We start from the raw sequence: 18,911 nt of genomic DNA, 5'->3' as shown, positions 1-18,911 counted from the left end.
TGTCAGAAATACGAAGTCCCTGGAATAAATCTAACACAAGTGGGGAAAGACCTTTACAGAGAAAATCATAAGGAAGACGTTAAAGAAGGCCTAAATAAATGAGTGATTCATTGCAATCCCAATCAGAATCCCAGCGGGCTTTCTTTTATGGAACTTCACAAGCTGTTTTTAAATGTATATAGAAGTGCAGGATAAGGCCAAGAATAGCGAAGACATAAACTGAAAAGGAAAATAAAGTGTGAGGCCCTGAACCTGTAAATATCAAGAGTTCTTATACAGTTACAATGATTGATACAGTGGTATTAGAGAGGAAATGCAGATCTACTTAATAGAAGGCAAGAAACCAATAAGAACACAGGTCTGTACAAAAAGCATAATTATTTGCAGGAAATATGTTGTATACTTAGAAAAGCTGAGAAAATCAATGAAAAAAATCACTGGACTAGTAGGAATATAGTTTCCCAGTCCCCACAGGACACCTTAGTAAGGTACCTATCACAGCTTGAAGGGTTGGATAAGACTTTCCAGAACAACTGGACACAAGTGACTTCAGCCAAGCTGAAATCAGAAGAATAAGTAAGAGTCAGCCAGATGCAAAAGAGGAAGGAGGCTGAATGCTCTCAGTACAGGGAACATGCAGGAAGGCTCAGAGGGAAGAGACCATCTGATTCAGGATCTGCACAGATGCAAAGAGCTGGAGCACAGAATTCCACAGGACACCAGCGACCACACGTACTGCACACACAAGGGCTAGAACCTAAGCCACGTAAGATTCAGACTTTACCCTGAAGGCAGCTGGAAATCCTGAAGAGTTTTAAACAGACGTGCGATATAATCAAGTTCCTTAGAAAAAGCACATTTTCAAGGCATGCTCGGTAGGGAAGAGAGAATAGGAAAAGGGAAGACTGGAGTCAGGTGGACAAGCTCACAGCCGCTACAGTGTTCTGAGTGAAGGCAGTGGAGGCCTGAACTCCGGCAACAGCAGGGTGAAAAGACGGAAGTTGACGGCCTAGAAAGATCTTAGTGAGCATCAGTCCACAGGCCTGTCTGGCTGACCCAAGTCAGGATGGAGAAGCGGAGGCAGGGACATTCCCGACAACACGCAGATCTGGGGGCCCGGGTGGTGACATCGGTGGTCTGGGACAGGCCAAAGGAGGCACACGGATCAAAGACATCTGCTGCTTTTAGAATCTGGGAACGAAATCATTAAAAACTTACCTGTTCTTGTCAAATGATGTCCTAGCCAAACGCGACTGCAAAATAGCGGTTATCTATTAAAACAGAACCATTAAAAAATAAGGATTTAGGAGTGAAACCTCAATACAATTTAATTCACGAAAAAGACACCGATCTCTAGAAACTCTTACCATAGCAGTTTGGTCCCCAAGTTTGTCAAGGCAGGACGCTCTGTGAAGCTACAATATACAAATGTACAAGAATTTATTTTTTTTTTTCTCCGAAACGATACAAAGATATTTCCTTAGAAGCAATGAAAACCAGCAATCATTCTGTTCCTCGGTAACAGGTAAGATCTGTGACTTCTTCCTAACATACAGTTTTCAAATGCAACATATTCAAGTAAATCTGCTTCATATTTAGAAAAGAAATTATGGTTTTAGAGAGATGTATAAATAAGATTTTTTTTTCTTTTTTTAAGTTTCTGCCTAAGTGTGCTTTGAATTCTCTGCCCAGGGAATGCCCGAGGAAGGCGCTGGCTTACCTGAAGCAACGTTTCCACGACATCTTCCACTTTCCCTGAAACATCCAATTCAAAAACATACTCCATTGTGCCCTAAGAAGAAGGGAAACAAATCAAATCAAGGGAAGAGAAGAAGCCCAACCATACTACTTTAGGAACATTTGCAATGCCTCTGCTGGGCTGTGCCCGTGTCTGCCGGCTCCTCCCCCTGGAATGAGAGCTAGGGGTGGGGGAGTGGGCAGGAGCAGACCCTGCCAGACATTACTGCTACATTTATTATTTCTTCCCTTTTGCCAACTTTGGACTCAGTTGGCTGTTTTCTCTCATTTCTCGAGGTGTGTAGTTAGGTTTTTAAATCTGAGATGTTTCCTTCCCTTACTGTAGGTACGTATCACTAGAAACCTCCCCCTCAGTACAGCTTTTGCCGCATCCTGTAAGTTTAAGGCATGTTCCGTTTTCGATTTTGTCTCGAGGTGTTTTTTAATTGCCCCATTTCTTCTTTGACCCACTGGTCGTTGCTGGTAACGCCTGTGAACTTGCCTTCTGCTATGTATTTCTAGTTTTAGTCCACCACGGTCAGTAAAGATGCCTGGTATGACTTCAATCTTCTTAAATTCATTTTGTGACCTGACATGTGCTATGTCCTAGGGAATGTTCCTTGTGCTCCTGAGAAGAATGTGTATTCTGCTGCTGTTGGGTGGAGTGTTCTCTGTATGTCTCTTAGGTTCATCTGGTCTATACTGTTGTTCAGATCCTCTGTTTCCTAACTGACCTTCTGTCTGGATGTTCTACCCATTATTGAAAGTGGGGCATCGAAGGGCACCCGGTTAAGCATCAGTTAGTTAAGCATCCAACTCTTGATTTTGGCTCAGGTCATGATCTCACAGTTCGTGAGATCGAGCCTTGCGTCAGGTTCTACACTGACAGCACAGAGCCTGCTTGGGATTCTCATTCTCTCTCTCTCTCTCTCTCTGCCCCTCCCCGACTGCGTGCTCTTTCTCAAAATAAAGAGACATTTAAAAAAAAAAAGGAAGTGGGGCATTGAGATCTTTTATTTTTATTGTGTTGCTATCAATTTCTCCCTCCAATTCTGTCAATGTTTGCTTCAAACATTTAGGTGCTCAGAGGGCAGGTGAATATCTCCTGTGATGGTTAATGTGATTTGTCACATTCTCTCCTCTTAGCCCTGAGGGAGCGTCTGCTGGGCTGCACTGTCCTCCGTCTGCTGCACCACAGGTCCCTGGAGCGGCAGCCTGATGCCCAGCTTTTCCTTGTGGTCGGTGGCCCCAGGCATCTAGAGCATGCTGGGTCCTATCACTGCTCCAACACAGGCAACACTGAAGCCAGTCCCTCGGGCAGCCACCCCAACTGTCAGAACACGGTCCTGGACACATGGTTGGACACACGGTTGGACATGGTCCTGTCTTCTCCCGGGAGGAGCTGCGAGTTCCCTCCCGTCATGCGGTAGGGTATTGGGGGCGGGACTATACTGAAAGGATGTTACAAACATCCCTATTAGCTCCAGTGGGGCTGTTTCCATGCTAACCTGGGGTGCAGGGCCTCTTAACTGGTTTCCAGGTTTGTCACAAAAGGTGCTGGTGGTCCATGTATTGTTGACTGAATCAGGGTCTCCATGAGAGGAACGAGGGCTTCCTACTCCACCATCTCTCATGGTCACCACCAATGTCACTATCCCTCTTTTTCAATCTGAAAATCATACCCAGTTTACGCTGAAGCAACAGAGCTTCTGTGCTTCGGAAACCTCCCTCATCTCCTTTTACATAACTTCTCAATGGACCAAGAACAGCTTTGTGGATATCAGGAGAGCGATGGGAGGGACAGTCCCCCAGGCAGTGGGTCTCAACTTGGCAGGGGGGTGGTGGGGGTGGGCAGGGGGGGTTCCTACTACCCCAGTGCACTGAGGTCCTACTCAACACCAGGGGGAACAGTGAGTAGGGTGTTTATACCTGCAGTGTGAGGGATGCCCCCACACCATTAAGAACCATCCTTCCCCAAATGCCAACAGCACCAGTGGAGAGCAATTAAATCTCATATCTACAGTTTCTGACTGGTAAATGCCAGTGTTTCTTGTGCATAAACCTCAAAGCCACAGCATGTAGTCTGCGAGTTCCCCAAGTGCTGAGACACTGCAGGCTGGCCTATGACAGACAGAGGTTTAGCCTGTGGGGCTGTTTGCTCCGAGAGGGTGGCTTTTCCTCATTCACGGCGGTGTCCGTGTGCAGAGCACCAGCCTGAATGCAGGTCCCGTAAAAACCCTCTTTTGGTAGGAGTTATCCCTTTACTATATATTAAGCTGAAGCCAAAGAATGAAGTGATGTACAGAACGGTTAAATGTGATGCCTATGCTTCCTTGACAGGGCCTGGAAAACCAGAAATGTATGCAAGTATACTCATAGCTCTCTCAATTAAGACAATTTATAAATTATTATTCAGCTCTCAAGGGCATTTTATATCCTATAAATATTTCTTAAACATTTTAAAAAATACAGTTAGCAAATGACCTTATAAATGACACACATTCTGATTTCAATTGCTAATCTAATAGTTTAAGCTTTATTTCTCCCCCCTATTAGACACATTTATTTTTTAAGTCAAAAAGTTTATTGAAATCTCTTGGACTAAAGTCTATGGCTCCCTTGGGTAATTCTGTTATAACTGCTGGTAACAAGCTTTAAATACTCTTCATTATTCTTCTATTCGATTAAAGATGTTAATAAAATCACAAAATCTTACTGCTTAAAATCACTATATAAAGTGTTGGGAATAAATGAAAAGCTTTACTTACCCTTTCTATTTTATACGGCGCAACGATATTGTGTTCTTTAATGAAATATACCTGAGAAGGACAAATCAATTACATGTGAGATAATTAAAAATTCTCAGTAATAAGTTACTATAAATTAAGATATTATGCATCAAATTTAAATCAGTGTGAACATAATCTCTATTTCCAAAAGCACTTGCATTGCTCTTAGTATGGCTTTAAAGTTGTAGTGTTAGGATAACAAATCTTAAAAAGGGATTCAAGGCAGCAAGGTAGCAACCTTTGCCGGGTAGGTAAGATCCCTAAGATGTTTTATGAATGTCATGACCTGTAACCAGTAACCAAGCAGACAGAGGAAGGAAGCTAATCGAAGTGCCAATTTTCTAAGAAACGGGTAAAACAAAGTCACTGTGGTATGAGATATGCTTATTAACATAAAGAAACTTCTCTTCTCTGTAGGCGATCTGGGCATAGGGTGTCTTACACGCACTGGTCACCTGCCTACACTGTATGTTAGTAACCATGTCCAAGAAGCAATGCCACCCGCCAGGGCCGTCAACACGGAGCCCTACCCGTCTCCCTGCCTTCCCTCCTGCCATGATGATGGGTCTGCCCGGGCCCTCAGAAGCGGTCACTCTACTAGGCCACAAAATGTAGACCTCCCTCCACCTGCCAGCTGTTCAGAAACTCTGCTCCTATGGTGATAACGCTTGCTGTACTTTCTCACATTTGAAACAAACAAGAGATAAGAACCCTCCCTTGGGTCTTATATCCTCATTTTACTGTTTCTGTTCCTTTTTGTGGCAAAACTCTTTGCAAGAGCTGACGGTACTTTCTCTCGGGCCCTGGGTGGGTTTTTAGCCACACCACACATTACAGGGGTGAATCCACTCCTGAAGTCATAAAAGGTGCACCAGATCTCCAGGTCACCAAACTCAAGGGTCTGTTCTGAGCATTTCCTGGGTTCTGTTTCTCAGGATGGCTCTTCCTGAAGCAGCTGTCCAGCTGGCTTCCAGCCACTGGCTCCCAGCCCTCCCTGGCCTCGCCCGCTGCCCCTTCTGTCTTCCTTCAGACCCTCTCTCTTCCCAACCTCCCGCGGCAGACTTGCTGGGTTTAGTCCTCAGGCCCCTCTGTGTACACCCGGCCCCTAGAAACCTCATCCAGGCCCCGGGCTTCACCCAGCTTATGTCTGTCGCCTCAGCCTTCTCCCTGAAACCCAGACCAACGCTCCTGAGGCCCGCCAGACTTTCCCTCTCGGAGGTCACCTTCTCAACAGAGCCTGCTCTTCCCTGGGCTCCTTGACAGCAATGGAGGGCCTTACTATCCACTTTGTTGGGGGTCATTCCTGACTGTTCTCCTTTGTACATTGCAACGAACCCATCAGTACACCAGTAACCAGTACTGGTTTTTCTTCAGCATGCATCCAGACACTGGCCACCTCTCACCCTCCCATTGCTACCATCCTGGACTAAAACCTCCAGGTTCTCAATACCCCTCAAGGCTCTCCTTGCTTCCGCTCATGCCCCCTACAGCATATTCCCTACCCAGCCTCCAAGAAATTTACCAACACACACAACTCAGCTGTCAGGGGTTATTTATTCTCTTTTGTGCTTTATGTGGACTGCTTATTACCCCACAGGGCCTCCGTGACACAGAGCCCACCACCGCTCCACCTCCCTTCCCCGCTGCCCTTCATCCCTCGCCCCAGGCACGTTCACCCCCACTGAGCCTGCCACCTGCCAGGACCTTCGCCTCTCAGGCCCCCACCACTCGGCAGCTGCCTGGCTCATTCCCTCAGCCCTTCTGAGTGGTGTGCCTTCCCATGTGCCTTTGCGGCCAGGCACCGCTGACCATTCTCTCTAAAGCAGCTCCTGCCTTCCTCATCATTCTCGATCCTTTTGTCCTGTTTGCATTTTCTTCCGTACAGAAGATGTCTGCTTATTGTCTGTTGCCCCCATCAAACAGTAAAGTCCATGGGGAGAGGGGCTTTGAATACTTTATTCTTCCCTATGCCTTCAAAGCCGTGAATATATATACTGAATATATAAATGCATGAATAAAAACTATTATTTACACAAACACCTACTCTCTAAAGCCTAAAGAACCATAACATATTTCTGAAACAAGTGTGACCTCTTAAAGTAATCAAAAGCCACAAAAGTTGAGCTGCTTTATGGGGCGCCTGGGTGGCGCCGTCGGTTAAGCGTCCGACTTCAGCCAGGTCACGATCTTGCGGTCCGGGAGTTCGAGCCCCGCGTCGGGCTCTGGGCTGATGGCTCGGAGCCTGGGGCCTGTTTCCGATTCTGTGTCTCCCTCTCTCTCTGCCCCTCCCCCATTCATGCTCTGTCTCTCTCTGTCCCAAAAATAAATAAACGTTGAAAAAAAAAATTTTTTTTTAAATAAAAAAAAGTTGAGCTGCTTTCAATTGTATACTTTAGTTGATTTTGAGTTAGTCTGACACGAGACCTCTGCTACTAAGTCTGTAAATGACTGAAATGGATCATTTGTATAATGGAAACCACGCTTCCAATTGAGAAAGTACGTCTTCCTTTCAAGAAGTGGACTTTCTAGAACAAAGCTATGGTGTAGGATGATGCTACAGAAATAATGAGAGCACAGGTGCAGGGCAGAATTACGGTGCTCCCCCCACCCCACCTCCAAAGTAAGAGATGGCTTTAACTGTTTTCATTTATGCCAGGTAAAACAACAGGAAGTCAAAGATTGGCTGGTTTCAAATGTTTTCTTTCTGGAAACTAACTGAATCATGGAAGGTAGACCTAGAAAATCACCTCATCTGTTTACCTCCCTGCTTTCACAAAAACACTTTTCAATACACATTAAAAAGTGTTCCATGGGGCCTCCTGGATGGCTCAGTTGGCTAAGCGTCTAAGTCTTGACCTCGGCTCAGGTTATGATCTCACAGTTCGTGAATTTGAGCCCCATGTAGGGCTCTGTGCTGAGCACAGAGCCTGCTTGGGATTCTCTCTCTCCCTCTCTCTCTGCCCCTCCCTTGCTCGCTCTCTCTCTCAAAATAAATGAATAAACTTAAAAAAAAAAAAAAAAGTGTTCCATGAACAGAAGGGGTAGGTGATCCGAAAAAAACCCACCGGAGCAGCCTCTGCTCCAATCATCTCCCTCCTATGCTTACTTGACCGTGGAATGATTTCCCTTTGAGAAAATCCACTTCATGGAACTAGGCCTCTGCAGATAGTTGGGGCAACATGATCTCTAACCCTCTCATTTTAAAGATAAAAAAGGTAAAATCCAGAGCAAAAAGCAAGTGGGAGAGGCCCTTGACTCCTTTCTTATTTATAAGTTAAAAAAAAAAAAAAATCTATGAACGAACTAAGTATATGATGGGAGAAAACCCGTATTTTAATTTTCTTTGTGTTGCCAGCAGTAAGCACGGCACTGGGTACATCATTGTACACGGAATACATCTGGAATGAGTAAGAGGTCATGACCCCAAGCCTCATCACTGTACAAGCCGGCACATCCTGAGCTGGTGGCCTGCTGTCACCATGAGCCAAGCCGAGATCCTACTCAGTGCTGTGCTGCTGACCCCCACTGACTAAGTGGCCAGGAGGCCTGGGGGGAGGGGGGACGAGGGGGGGCTGCGGTGGTTTCATCTCAACCCACGGACACCATCATGATCCTCAGGACGAAACCACAAGCCTGCAGGCATCACACAACTTTATAAACATTAAGGATCTCATTAGTGATCACAGCTTTAAAAATATATATTTCTCGGGGCCCCTGGGTGGCTCAGCCAGTTACGTGTCTGACTTCGGCTCAGGTCACGATCTCATGGTTCGTAGGTTCGAGCCCCGCATCAGGCTCTGGGCTGACAGCTCAGAGCCTGGAGCCTGCTTCAGATTCTGTGTCTCCCTCTCTCTCTGCCCCTCCCCTGCTTGTGCGCTCGCTCTCTCTCTCTCAAAAATAAATACAAAATTTTAAAAATATTTCTCAATGGTTCAATATTAAAAGCATTTAAAGATCTGTTCCAGCAGTCTTTGTTTGAGATTTCTACCAATAATTTCACTGTGCTAAAAAAACCCAAAATGGTGTGTGCGTGTTTTTACTCAGGTTAAGAAAAAAATATTCACTATATGCTTCTTACCTGACTGAAAAGGAGTGAAATCGCCCCAGATTTTGCCCTACAATGCAGATAAAAGTTATTAAATATACAGAATTTTTTGGCAGAAGTAAAATTAAATAGTTACTGACAAAGACATACTTTGTAAAGTGTCTACTGGATCCATTTTCTTCATGTTTTCCTATTTTTATACAATCTCTCAAAGGAATCTGGATAAAATTGAGGGAGAAATATTATAAAAATAAGCAAAGGTAAGATATACACAAAGAGTAAGAATGTCTCTGTTCACATTTAAAATGCATTTACCTTAATGATGGGCTGGGATATTGCATCTGGTTCAAAAATAACTGATTTTGAACATATTTTTAAGGAGCCTCTGATTTTCCTAGGGATCAAAATACAAAGGATTATTGCTCATGAACATAACAGAAGTCACCAAAGAACTATAATACATTTTAACTAGAAAGTACATAGCCAAACCATTAACTAAAAGAACAACAATGCAATTTAAGAGAAGTGGCAGGCCAGATTTTGAACCCAAGGCCATAGTTTGCCATCCTGACCCCATTACTCATTAGGAACTGAAATTTTTATCATTCTTTCTGTGTTTATTATCTAGAATTCATTAATAGAGAACAACCTGATAGTATTTATCTGTGATCTGGTTACTCTAAAAGTACAAGTTGTACAGAGAAAGCAGAAAAACTGCTTGATTCTTTACCTTTATTTATCAATTTCCAGAAAAATGAGCTGGGGTCCCAGCATCACTGGGATGGATGGATATATATCTCATGAACTCATGGATTTTAACGGTTCTGATATGTTTCAATCACTGAGTCATTATTCTTTTCCACTGTCCAGTTTGCCCCATTTGTTGCCCAATTCTTCAAGTTGGCCCTTGTGTCTTTTCAATTCAATGTACGGTAGTTTCTGATGCTTGCCTTCCCGTCCCAACAGGACAGACATTCCAGGCTCATCTCGCACCCCTCCTGCCCCACACTTAGACTCAGCCATTTCTCCAAAGGGCCCTCATTCCTTTCAGTGGGAAGTGGTATTCAGAGAGCATAATCTCGGTGCTCAGCACGACAGGGTGGTTTCTAGGCCTTTTCTGAGGGGAGAGCTAGAAAATGCTTTCTTTTAAAAGAAAAGTGTATGTGGGGCGCCTGGGTGGCGCAGTCGGTTAAGCGTCCGACTTCAGCCAGGTCACGATCTCGCGGTCCGGGAGCTCGAGCCCCGCATCAGGCTCTGGGCTGATGGCTCAGAGCCTGGAGCCTGTTTCCGATTCTGTGTCTCCCTCTCTCTCTGCCCCTCCCCCGTTCATGCTCTGTCTCTCTCTGTCCCCCAAAAAATAAATAAACGTTGAAAAAAAAAATTAAAAAAAAAAAAAAAAGAAAAGTGTATGAATCCACATAAGTGTTTCCAATTCAAAAGTAAGATCAGGCTTTTAACTTAACTCCTTTACTATTGGATTTGTATCTCTTTCATACTCAGTTTCTGTCACAGCATCAATATACTACTCATTTGCTTCATATAAATCTATGTGTGTGTCTGAATAACAAACAGTTTCAAAATAATAATACCAAAAGTACTAACAACAATATTACTACTAAAACATTTGCCACCTTTTTTGCAATTCTTTTTCTACTCAGGCTGCATCTCACCTGAGACACAAATTACTGTAGTTACCCCTCAACTTATATATAGTTAAGTTCATTTGCTTCATTTTCTTTTTCATTTTTAGGACTTGCTGTTTCTTCTGAAATTCAATTCTATATTAAAATATGTGTAGGGGGCGCCTGGGTGGCTCAGTTGGTTGAGTGTCCGACTTCAGCTCAGGTCATGATCTCACAGTCCGTGAGTTCGAGCCCCACATCGGGCTCTGTGAGGACAGCTCAGAGCCTGGAGCCTGCTTCGGATTCTGTGTCTCCCTCGCTCTCTGCCCCTCCCCCACTCGCGCTCTGTCTCTGTCTCTCAAAGAATGAATAAATGTTAAAAAAAAATTTAAATATATGCAAAATATTTCTATAGTTCCAAAAGCAAAGGATATAAAATAAGGGACACTCAGAGAAGTCTAGTCATCATTTTATATTATTCCCCCATCGCTCCTTCTTCTGTGTAGATAAGTATTTTCATTACCTTTTAGTTTATGCTTTTTAAAATGTGTAATTTAAAAAATTTTTAATTTTTAAAAAATATAGCCAAAAAATATTTCCTTCCTTTCTTATGTGAAAGACAGCATACAGTACCCAGTATTCTGCCCTCACTTTTTGCACTGAGTGCATGCATGCCGGAGACAACTCCACAGCACTATGCACAACTTCTTCACTCACTGGACTCTTTCCAGTATTTTGCTATTGCAAGTAACGTTATGGTAAATAACCCTGTGCATGGGTGCGTTTATATATTTCCCACGGTACCCCTGAGACAGTTTCCTAGAAGCAGCCTTGCTAGATCAACAGGTTAATGCACATGCCACGTTGCTAGATATCACCGAATTCACTTCCGTGGATTACACCAATGTACTCTAATGGTCCCTTAAAACGTATAAAAATAGGTTTCAGTTTGCTAGCTTACGAGTGTGTTTTAATAAGAAACAAATGTACAGTAAAACCTTGGGTTGTAACTTGTTCTGCAAGCGTTCTGCCAGACGAGCAAACATTTCTAATGAATTTTAACTTGATAAACGAGCAACGTCTTGCAATATGAATAGTACATGACGCCGAACATCACATGATCATCACTGACCCAATGGTTCTTGTCTCTCTCTGCCTCTCTCTCTCTCTCTCTACCGGATCGTGGGTGATAGTCTCCCCACGGATGCTCGGTCTCAGGCCACAGTGTTCGGCAGAAACCAGTGATTTTTCAGAATGTTGGAAGGTGCCCGCAACAGGCACTAGGGTATTTTTTGTCACTTCACAGCATAGTCCTTTGCTTTTCCAGGAGAGTCAGCTTAGAAACGCTTTGCTTCATTCTAGGTCAGGCTGCCCGCAGATAGAGACCCTCTCCTCTGCAGCCTTATTGCCGGTTACATTAAATACAGTACATGGCAAGAATTTATTAATACTGTACTGTAGTCAACATCCGTTAGCGATAGTGAAAGTTGTCCTACACATTAACCCTCCTCTCTCTTGTCTCCCTCACACCAGTCACAAAGGTTTTCAAGGGTAAGTGCAGGTTAATATATTTTTCTTTAGATTTTGTATTTTCTTTATTATTTTATATAATATTACGGTATTGTAATCATTTTTATAGGCATATTTTTGGGTTGTGGAATGAATCATCTCAGTTTCTGTTATTTCTTATGGGGAAATTTGCTTTAATGTACAAATGCTTTGGATTACAAGTATGTTTCCAGAACGAATTATGCTCACAAATCAAGGTTTTACCGTACTTAATTTTAAGCAAGACATTGTTATGATATAGGGCAGAGGAGTATTGGGAGGAAAAACAAAGGTATGAAATTAAGGAAAAGAATATGAGCAAAATTCCAGAAGTAAGAAAACAAGGTCCTACTTTCAAGGAACAGTAATTATCTAATTTGAATGCTAAAGAAACAGACATTCAATGCACAGTAGTTTCTGATGCCTGCCTTCCTCCCCAACAGGACAGACTCTCCAGGGTCAACTTGTACCCTTCCTGCCCCAGACTTAGACTTAGCCACTTCTCCCAAACAAAGAGCTAAGTAATTTTCACTTTAGGTTGTATTCAAACAAATACCACACGGCTTTGATGGTCCTTTCAAAATAAAACCTGAAGAACAATAAAAATTAAAGAGTTTAACTAGTCTCAAGGCATGTTCAAGTTGTGGCCTGTATTGTTAAGGGACATCTCTCAAAGGAAACCATAAGCAAAAACAACTTTGCTGCAACAACTCTGATTTTATGCATTCCAAGTTGGTATTTTAAACAAAAAATTTCATTATACATTTTTGTACACAGCTTTCAAAAGGTATGGCCAAAGAAACGGAATCTGGTTTTATAGCAATAAGCTGTAACTATTACAATATACAGAAAACTGATTTCACTTCTACTTCAGATCAAATTATTCATTTTGAAAGTACTGATTTTTATGCCACTCTGGTGTTTTATGATCATTACCTTATAACATCATAACCCAAATAATTGAGAGTATAAGTACAAAAGTGACACATGAAAAAAAAAAAGATGGAATAATGAAGCCGAGTCCTAGCCAGCTGATTTAAGAACCCATATTAGAGGAATTCATACACACTACTTCTTAGCTTTAGAAAAATCTGAAGTATGAGAGCAACTTATAAGGCCTCCTTTCTCATTCTGTTCCCAGTACAAAAGGGGGGAGAACCTGCAAGATCATACATTTAATTTTTAAAATATCAGGCAAGGAAAAGGTCTGTGACTCTGTAAAGATCCAAAAATCTTCCTTACCTTTCGTTGTGACCACCCTTGTTCTGAATATGATTGGCTGTATGTTGTTCAAAGTAGTATTCCTCCAAGTTAAGTAGGAGCAAGGAAAATCTAAATTTGGAAAAACCAGAGCAAACAAAACAAAACCTCATGTTTATTATTTTTTTTAAGTATAAGAAAGCAGAATATTTAAAGCATCTGTTCTCAAAGTGTTTTTCCATTCATTAGATCAACAAATACTTATTAAGTATAGATCCTATACCAGAAACCCTTCTCTAGTCACTGGGAGAAAGCGACAGACAGACCTACCTGGCCAAGCCAAAAATAACACAAATAAAATTATTTACAAGTGGATTTTTTAACTCCTTTAGGAGAACCCCCAAATTTTATTTTATATTAAATTTTTTTTAAATGTTTATTTACTTTTGACAGAGAGAGAGAGAGAGAGAGAGAGAGAGAGAGAATGAGCGGGGGAGGGGCAGAGAGAGAGGGAGACACAGAATCCGAAGCAGGCTCCAGGCTCTGAGCTGTCAGCACAGAGCCCGATGCGGGGCTCGAACCCGCAGACCGCGAGACCATGACCTGAGCCAAAGTCAGATGCTCAACCGACTGAGCCACCCAGGTGCCTGAGAACCCCCCAAGTTTTTGAAATAAAACTTATTCTTGCCTGAACAAAACCTGGGTCTTTCCTATCTATGGAGTTTTCATCCTTTGTTTCCTCTGACCGACTACCAGACGTCCCCACCTCCCCTTCAAACTGCACCCCGCCTCCCGTTCTAGTGTTCCACCTTCTGGTTAGTTGGGTTTATCTTACGACTTCCACAAGATCATATGATTCTGAGAGTCAGATCTTTAGATACAGTCCAATGCTTTGGTGTTGAGTAAGTAAGTAAACTGAACAGAAGAGGACTGAAATGTAGTTCTTTTAAAAGTTTTAACTGCTTTAAAAGTATGAATTCAGTTGTATGGCCACAGAAATAAACACATGGTAAATAACTGAAAACAAGTGTTTCATCTGTTCTGTGGTGACATCGGACAACACTGGCGGCATTCTACAGGGTCAGGAAAAGCTCTCACGGGCAGTGTGGGACTGGAGGTCTGGTGGTTGGAGGAAGGTATCTCTGATATACATAGCAGATCAAGCATGTGTGCTATCTCTGCTCCACTAAAACGTGAATGAAAATATTTTTTAAATTGTAAGACCTCAGACCAAAGAAAACTGAAGAGTCACAAAGACAAGAGCAACAAATACGTAAGAAACGGAAAGCAGATGGGAGGAATCGGCAGTGATCGGAAACCAGAACGGCAGATGCCTCCAGTAGAAGGTACCAGTCGGTAGAAAACCAACTCAAGTCACAGGACTTCCAAAAAGTCCTGAAATTGCAGGAATCAGGTACCAAGCAGGTAAGGAGGAAGCATGGGGGGCACGGCCCGAAGTCTGAATGGTCAGTAACCCAGATTCCTCCCCTGATGCCTACCCTACTTCGCTCTGGCACAGGTTTTTCTAGACAAAAACTGAGTAAGAGGCTCCAAAGCAGACACCAAGCACAGTGGAGAGCAAGGCTACGTACAGCATGAAAAGAGAGTGATTAAGGAAATAGTAGGAACACATAGCCACTCCAAGCAACAGTTTGGCAGATTATTTTTAGAAAAAAAAAAAAAAACAACTAGCTTTAGAGAAAAGACCTATGGATAGGAGTACTTGAAGGAGCCGGGTCTCTACAATATCATCCCTTACTGGAGCCCACCAGAAAGGGCCTACCCACAGTGACACAGAATTACATGCTTCATGCTTAAATACGAACGGATAGCTCAAGATCACCAGGCTCTAACATGAAGGAACCAGAGCAAAACAAGCAGAAGAACACGATGTGAAGTTCTAGACATAATACAGAGAACAGGAGCTCAAAAACCTATAATATACTTACAAAAAAGCCATTACATCCAGACAACAAGACATTGCTCATTACAAAGAAAACCTGAACCAAAAGAAAAATAACTCATAAATTAAAAATAATGACAGCAGGAACCAGCTTTACCATCCTCATAGGTAACTCTTTATTAGCCTATTCTATGTCTTTAAGCCCATGAACAAGAATTAATCACTGGCTAAAATGCCAGAGCTCAAAGGCAAATGCTCACTATTAATTCTTATTCTGAAGGTGAATACAATCACAAGAGTTAGGATTGCTAGAACGGTCCTTTGATGCTTCAGATAATTTCCACGAAGGTTTAAATCAGAGACATACTTCCTAGTTACCTTGGCCCTTGTCTTTAGCTTGTGGCTTAATGACCTAAAAACCTTTGCTTGGGCTGGAGCTATCTAATCCTTCGTTCCCCTTCTTGGTCCCCACTCCTCCTCTTAAGAGAAAAGGTAAAATAAAGTAAGTATCTTTAGTAAGACAATGGCACAATTTTATTGCTATGAAGCACAAAGAACCTTCATAGACAATCGGCTCTTCCATATAACTATTAAAATATAACCCTATCCTTTGCCACAACATGGATGGATCTAGAGGGTATTAAATTACATGAAATAAATCAGAGAAAGACAAATACCATATGATTTCACTCATATGTGGTATTTAAGAAACACAACAAATGAATACAGGATAAAGAGAGAAAGAAAAAAATAGACTCTTAAATACAGAGAACTGGTGACTGCCAGAGGGGAGGGGGTGGGGGGTGGCTGAAATAGGAAAAGGGATTTAAGAATACACCTGTGATGAGCACCGAGTAATGTACAGGCTTGTGGAAAAATTATATTATACACTAAGTTTTTTAAAAAAGAAAAATAAACATATATACATATATAATCCTATCCTTAATATTGTTAAAACATCCATACTACCCAAAGTGATCTGCAGAAATCATTGCCAAATCCAGTGTCATGAAGCTTCCCTCCAAGTCTTCTAGGAGTTTTGTACTTTCAGGTCTTGCATTTTAGGCCTTCAATCCATTTCGAGTTAATTTTTGTATGCGATTTTAAAGTAAGGGCCCAACTTCATTCTTTTGCATGTGGAAATCCAGTTTTCCCAGCACCATTTGTTGAAAAGATTGTCCTTTTCTTTCTTTAAAAACTTTTTTAATATTTATTTATTATTTTGAGAGAGAGACAGAGTGTGAGCGAGGGAGGGGCAGAGTGAGAGGGAGACACAGAACCCAAAGCAGGCTCCAGGCTCTGAGCTGTCAGCACAGAGCCCGACGCAGGGCTCGAACTCCCAGACTCCAAGATCATGACCTGAGCTAAAGTTGGATGCTCAGCTGACTGAGCCACCCAGGTGCCCCATGAAAAGACTGTCCTTTTCTTATTGTGTGGCCTTGGAACACTTTTAAAGATCATTTGACATTGATTTGGCAATGATTTCTTGGACAAGGACACCAAAAGCATCGGCAACAAAAGCAAAAATAAATGAACGTGACCACCTGAAACTTAAAAACTCCTGTGCAGCAAAGAAAATAATCAACAGAATGAGAAGACAACCTAAAGAACTGGAAAGAGTATTTACAAACCATATATCTGGTAAGGAGTTACTACTCAGAATATATAAAGAACTCCTACAGCTCAACAACAAAACTTAACCCAATTTAAGAATGAGCAAAGGACTTTAATAGACACTTCTCCAAAGAAGATATACAAATGGCTGAAAAGTATATGAAAAGATACCCAATATCAGTAATCACCAGGAAAATGCAAACCAAAACCATAAATGAGAGATCGCCTTGCACACCATTCAGAAGAAGAAGAAGAAGAAGAAGAAGAAGAAGAAGAAGAAGAAGAAGAAAACAAACGTTGGCAAGGATGTGGAGAAATGGGGACCCTTGCCCACTGCTGGCAGGAATGTAAAATGGGGCAGCTGCATGGAAAACAGGGTAGAGGTTCTCTAAAAAATTAAAAATAGAACTACCACACAATCCACAGTCCCACTTCTGGGTATTTATCCAAAAGAATGGAAAAGGGGACCTCAAGGTATCAAGTGAGCATAGCCAGGCTCACTGCAGCGCTGTTTACAACCTAAATGTCCATCAATGATGAATGGATAAAGAAAATGGGATATATGCGTACAATGGAGTATTATTCAGCTTTCAAAAAGAAGGAAGTCCTGTCTTATGCTACAACATGGATGAACCATTATGCTAGTGAAATAAGCCCGTCACAAAAAAACAAATACTACAAAATTCCACTCATGTGAAGTATCTGAGGTAGTCAAACTCTCACCAAGAAAAAACAGAATGGCCGCTGCTGGGAGCTGGAGGTAAATGGAAAAGTAGAACAGCTTTTCAGGGAGTTGCTTTTCAGTGGGTACAGAGCTCCCGGTTTGCAAGACGGAAAAGTTCTAGAGATCTGCTGCACAACAGTGTGAACATACTTAACACCACTGTACTATACACTTGAAAATGGTTATGACAGTAAAACTATGCTATGTGTTTTTTACCACAATTAAAAAAAATAGTATCAACCATTATAGAACTGGAGTCATCATTTGCTAAGTAACTTGTATCCTGCTTAATTTACCAATATTCACACTTTGTAAGAAACGTAAAACACATGGTAAAGGGACAGAACCAAATTATTTAAAGTTAAAGGATGAAGGGATTTTTCGGAGTTTATTTTTCTCTCTACTGAAGTGTTTCGTTACGCCTGCTTTACAATTTTTGTATGTAAAAGTGGTTCCACTAAGGTTTCGCGGTATTTTGAACAATGACTTTTAAACCACATCCCCTGGAGGAAAAGGTTCTGTGAAATCGCTTTTATAACTAAATGATTTCTTTCCGAGGCTCTTGGCCCTGCCCCTGGGATTCCTCAGTTTAAGCACCTCTTACAGAGGTGTGGTGGGCTCTTCAGATTCTCCTGATAAATTCACTCACTCAGCAACTTAACTTTCTTGAAAAAGATGCTGTCCCATCCTCACGTCACCTAAATTTTAAAGGATACCATTCAACACTTAACCAATAGCATAACATAAGCTCACCGTAGGCAGCCCTGACGGCAACCTTGTGTTCATGCCCACTCAGCCCCTACCCAACACTCCACTGATGGAACAGTATGCATGATGGATCCAGAAGATTGTTCTAGTCGATTAGGTCTCTCGGTTGGAGCTGTACAACAGGCTTCGCTGTGTTGAGGAGAATTATGTTATGTGCTCAATGGGAGAAAAGGCCCCGAGGCCTCAGTGATGCGTGCACGGGCACAGGAAGGGCCACGAGAATCCTGTATCTGCCATGTCTACTCTGGATACCCTGACACCATGCTTGGATTAAGCTAGATTCCAGTGCCCCTACCAGTTACAGAGTTGGTTTAACTGAACTGGGCATTTTGGGTCAGCTTCCTAAAATGGCTCCGAAGACGAGGATGTTAAGAAAAACGCTCAACAAACGAGGCAAGAACACAGTCCTTGACTCACCATTAGAAACGTTTCCCCAATAAGACATTTGACGGTCTGAATACAGTCACTCACACACATATTATCCCACCTGTCATACTAACATTAATTTCTCCCTTCTTGATTCTGTTAAAAGACATCACAAGAACAAACCTTATTCTCTGACGAAGTTCAGATGAACTGATCTACTGTGTGTTCCTGACCGACCTGTCAGAATGCTGTCAAAAGAGATTTGCAAGATGTGACTTTACAGTGGATTCATGCTAGAGACCGGTGGCAACGACTTCCTCTTCTAGTGGTTTATAAACAATCCATCTGATCTAGAAGTCGCACTAAGCCTGCTTATGCACGTATGCTCTTTCTGCACCTTTCAAAGTTCCTAGATCACGGAAACGATCCTGTGGTCCCAAACGCCAACCCTCCCAGCAGCTTACAGCAGGGGAGGGCACACGTTTTCACCCGTCTTACGTAGGCTTATTCTGTTACTCTCAGTCTGAAGGTTCGTGTCATGACAGAGTACAAAATAAGAACCACTTTCTCTGTTATAAATCAATTTTACAGTAGC

The 18,911-nt window shown here is 42.4% G+C and overlaps 1 protein-coding gene across 2 annotated transcripts in view; it reads right to left on the bottom strand.

Annotated features, from left to right (window-relative positions):
• NSMAF (neutral sphingomyelinase activation associated factor) overlaps positions 1-18,911 on the bottom strand; it is a 62,378-nt gene that overhangs the window by 31,136 nt on the left and 12,331 nt on the right. For both annotated transcript variants that reach the window (XM_040487737.1, XM_040487736.1), the window contains exons 2-9: positions 12,984-13,073; positions 8,887-8,965; positions 8,722-8,789; positions 8,605-8,641; positions 4,506-4,556; positions 1,721-1,792; positions 1,368-1,415; positions 1,219-1,271 (exon numbers count right to left, since the gene is read on the bottom strand). In XM_040487737.1, coding sequence (XP_040343671.1) covers positions 1,219-1,271; positions 1,368-1,415; positions 1,721-1,792; positions 4,506-4,556; positions 8,605-8,641; positions 8,722-8,789; positions 8,887-8,965; positions 12,984-13,073 — 498 coding nt within the window. The remainder of the gene's footprint in view (positions 1-1,218; positions 1,272-1,367; positions 1,416-1,720; positions 1,793-4,505; positions 4,557-8,604; positions 8,642-8,721; positions 8,790-8,886; positions 8,966-12,983; positions 13,074-18,911) is intronic.

This window comes from Herpailurus yagouaroundi, unplaced genomic scaffold (assembly GCF_014898765.1).
Source record: "Herpailurus yagouaroundi ecotype Mexico unplaced genomic scaffold, PumYag 165, whole genome shotgun sequence".
Classification (NCBI taxonomy): domain Eukaryota; kingdom Metazoa; phylum Chordata; class Mammalia; order Carnivora; family Felidae; genus Herpailurus; species Herpailurus yagouaroundi.
The sequence above is the reverse complement of the archived record's forward strand: the minus strand, read 5'-3'. Positions and strand labels throughout refer to the sequence as shown.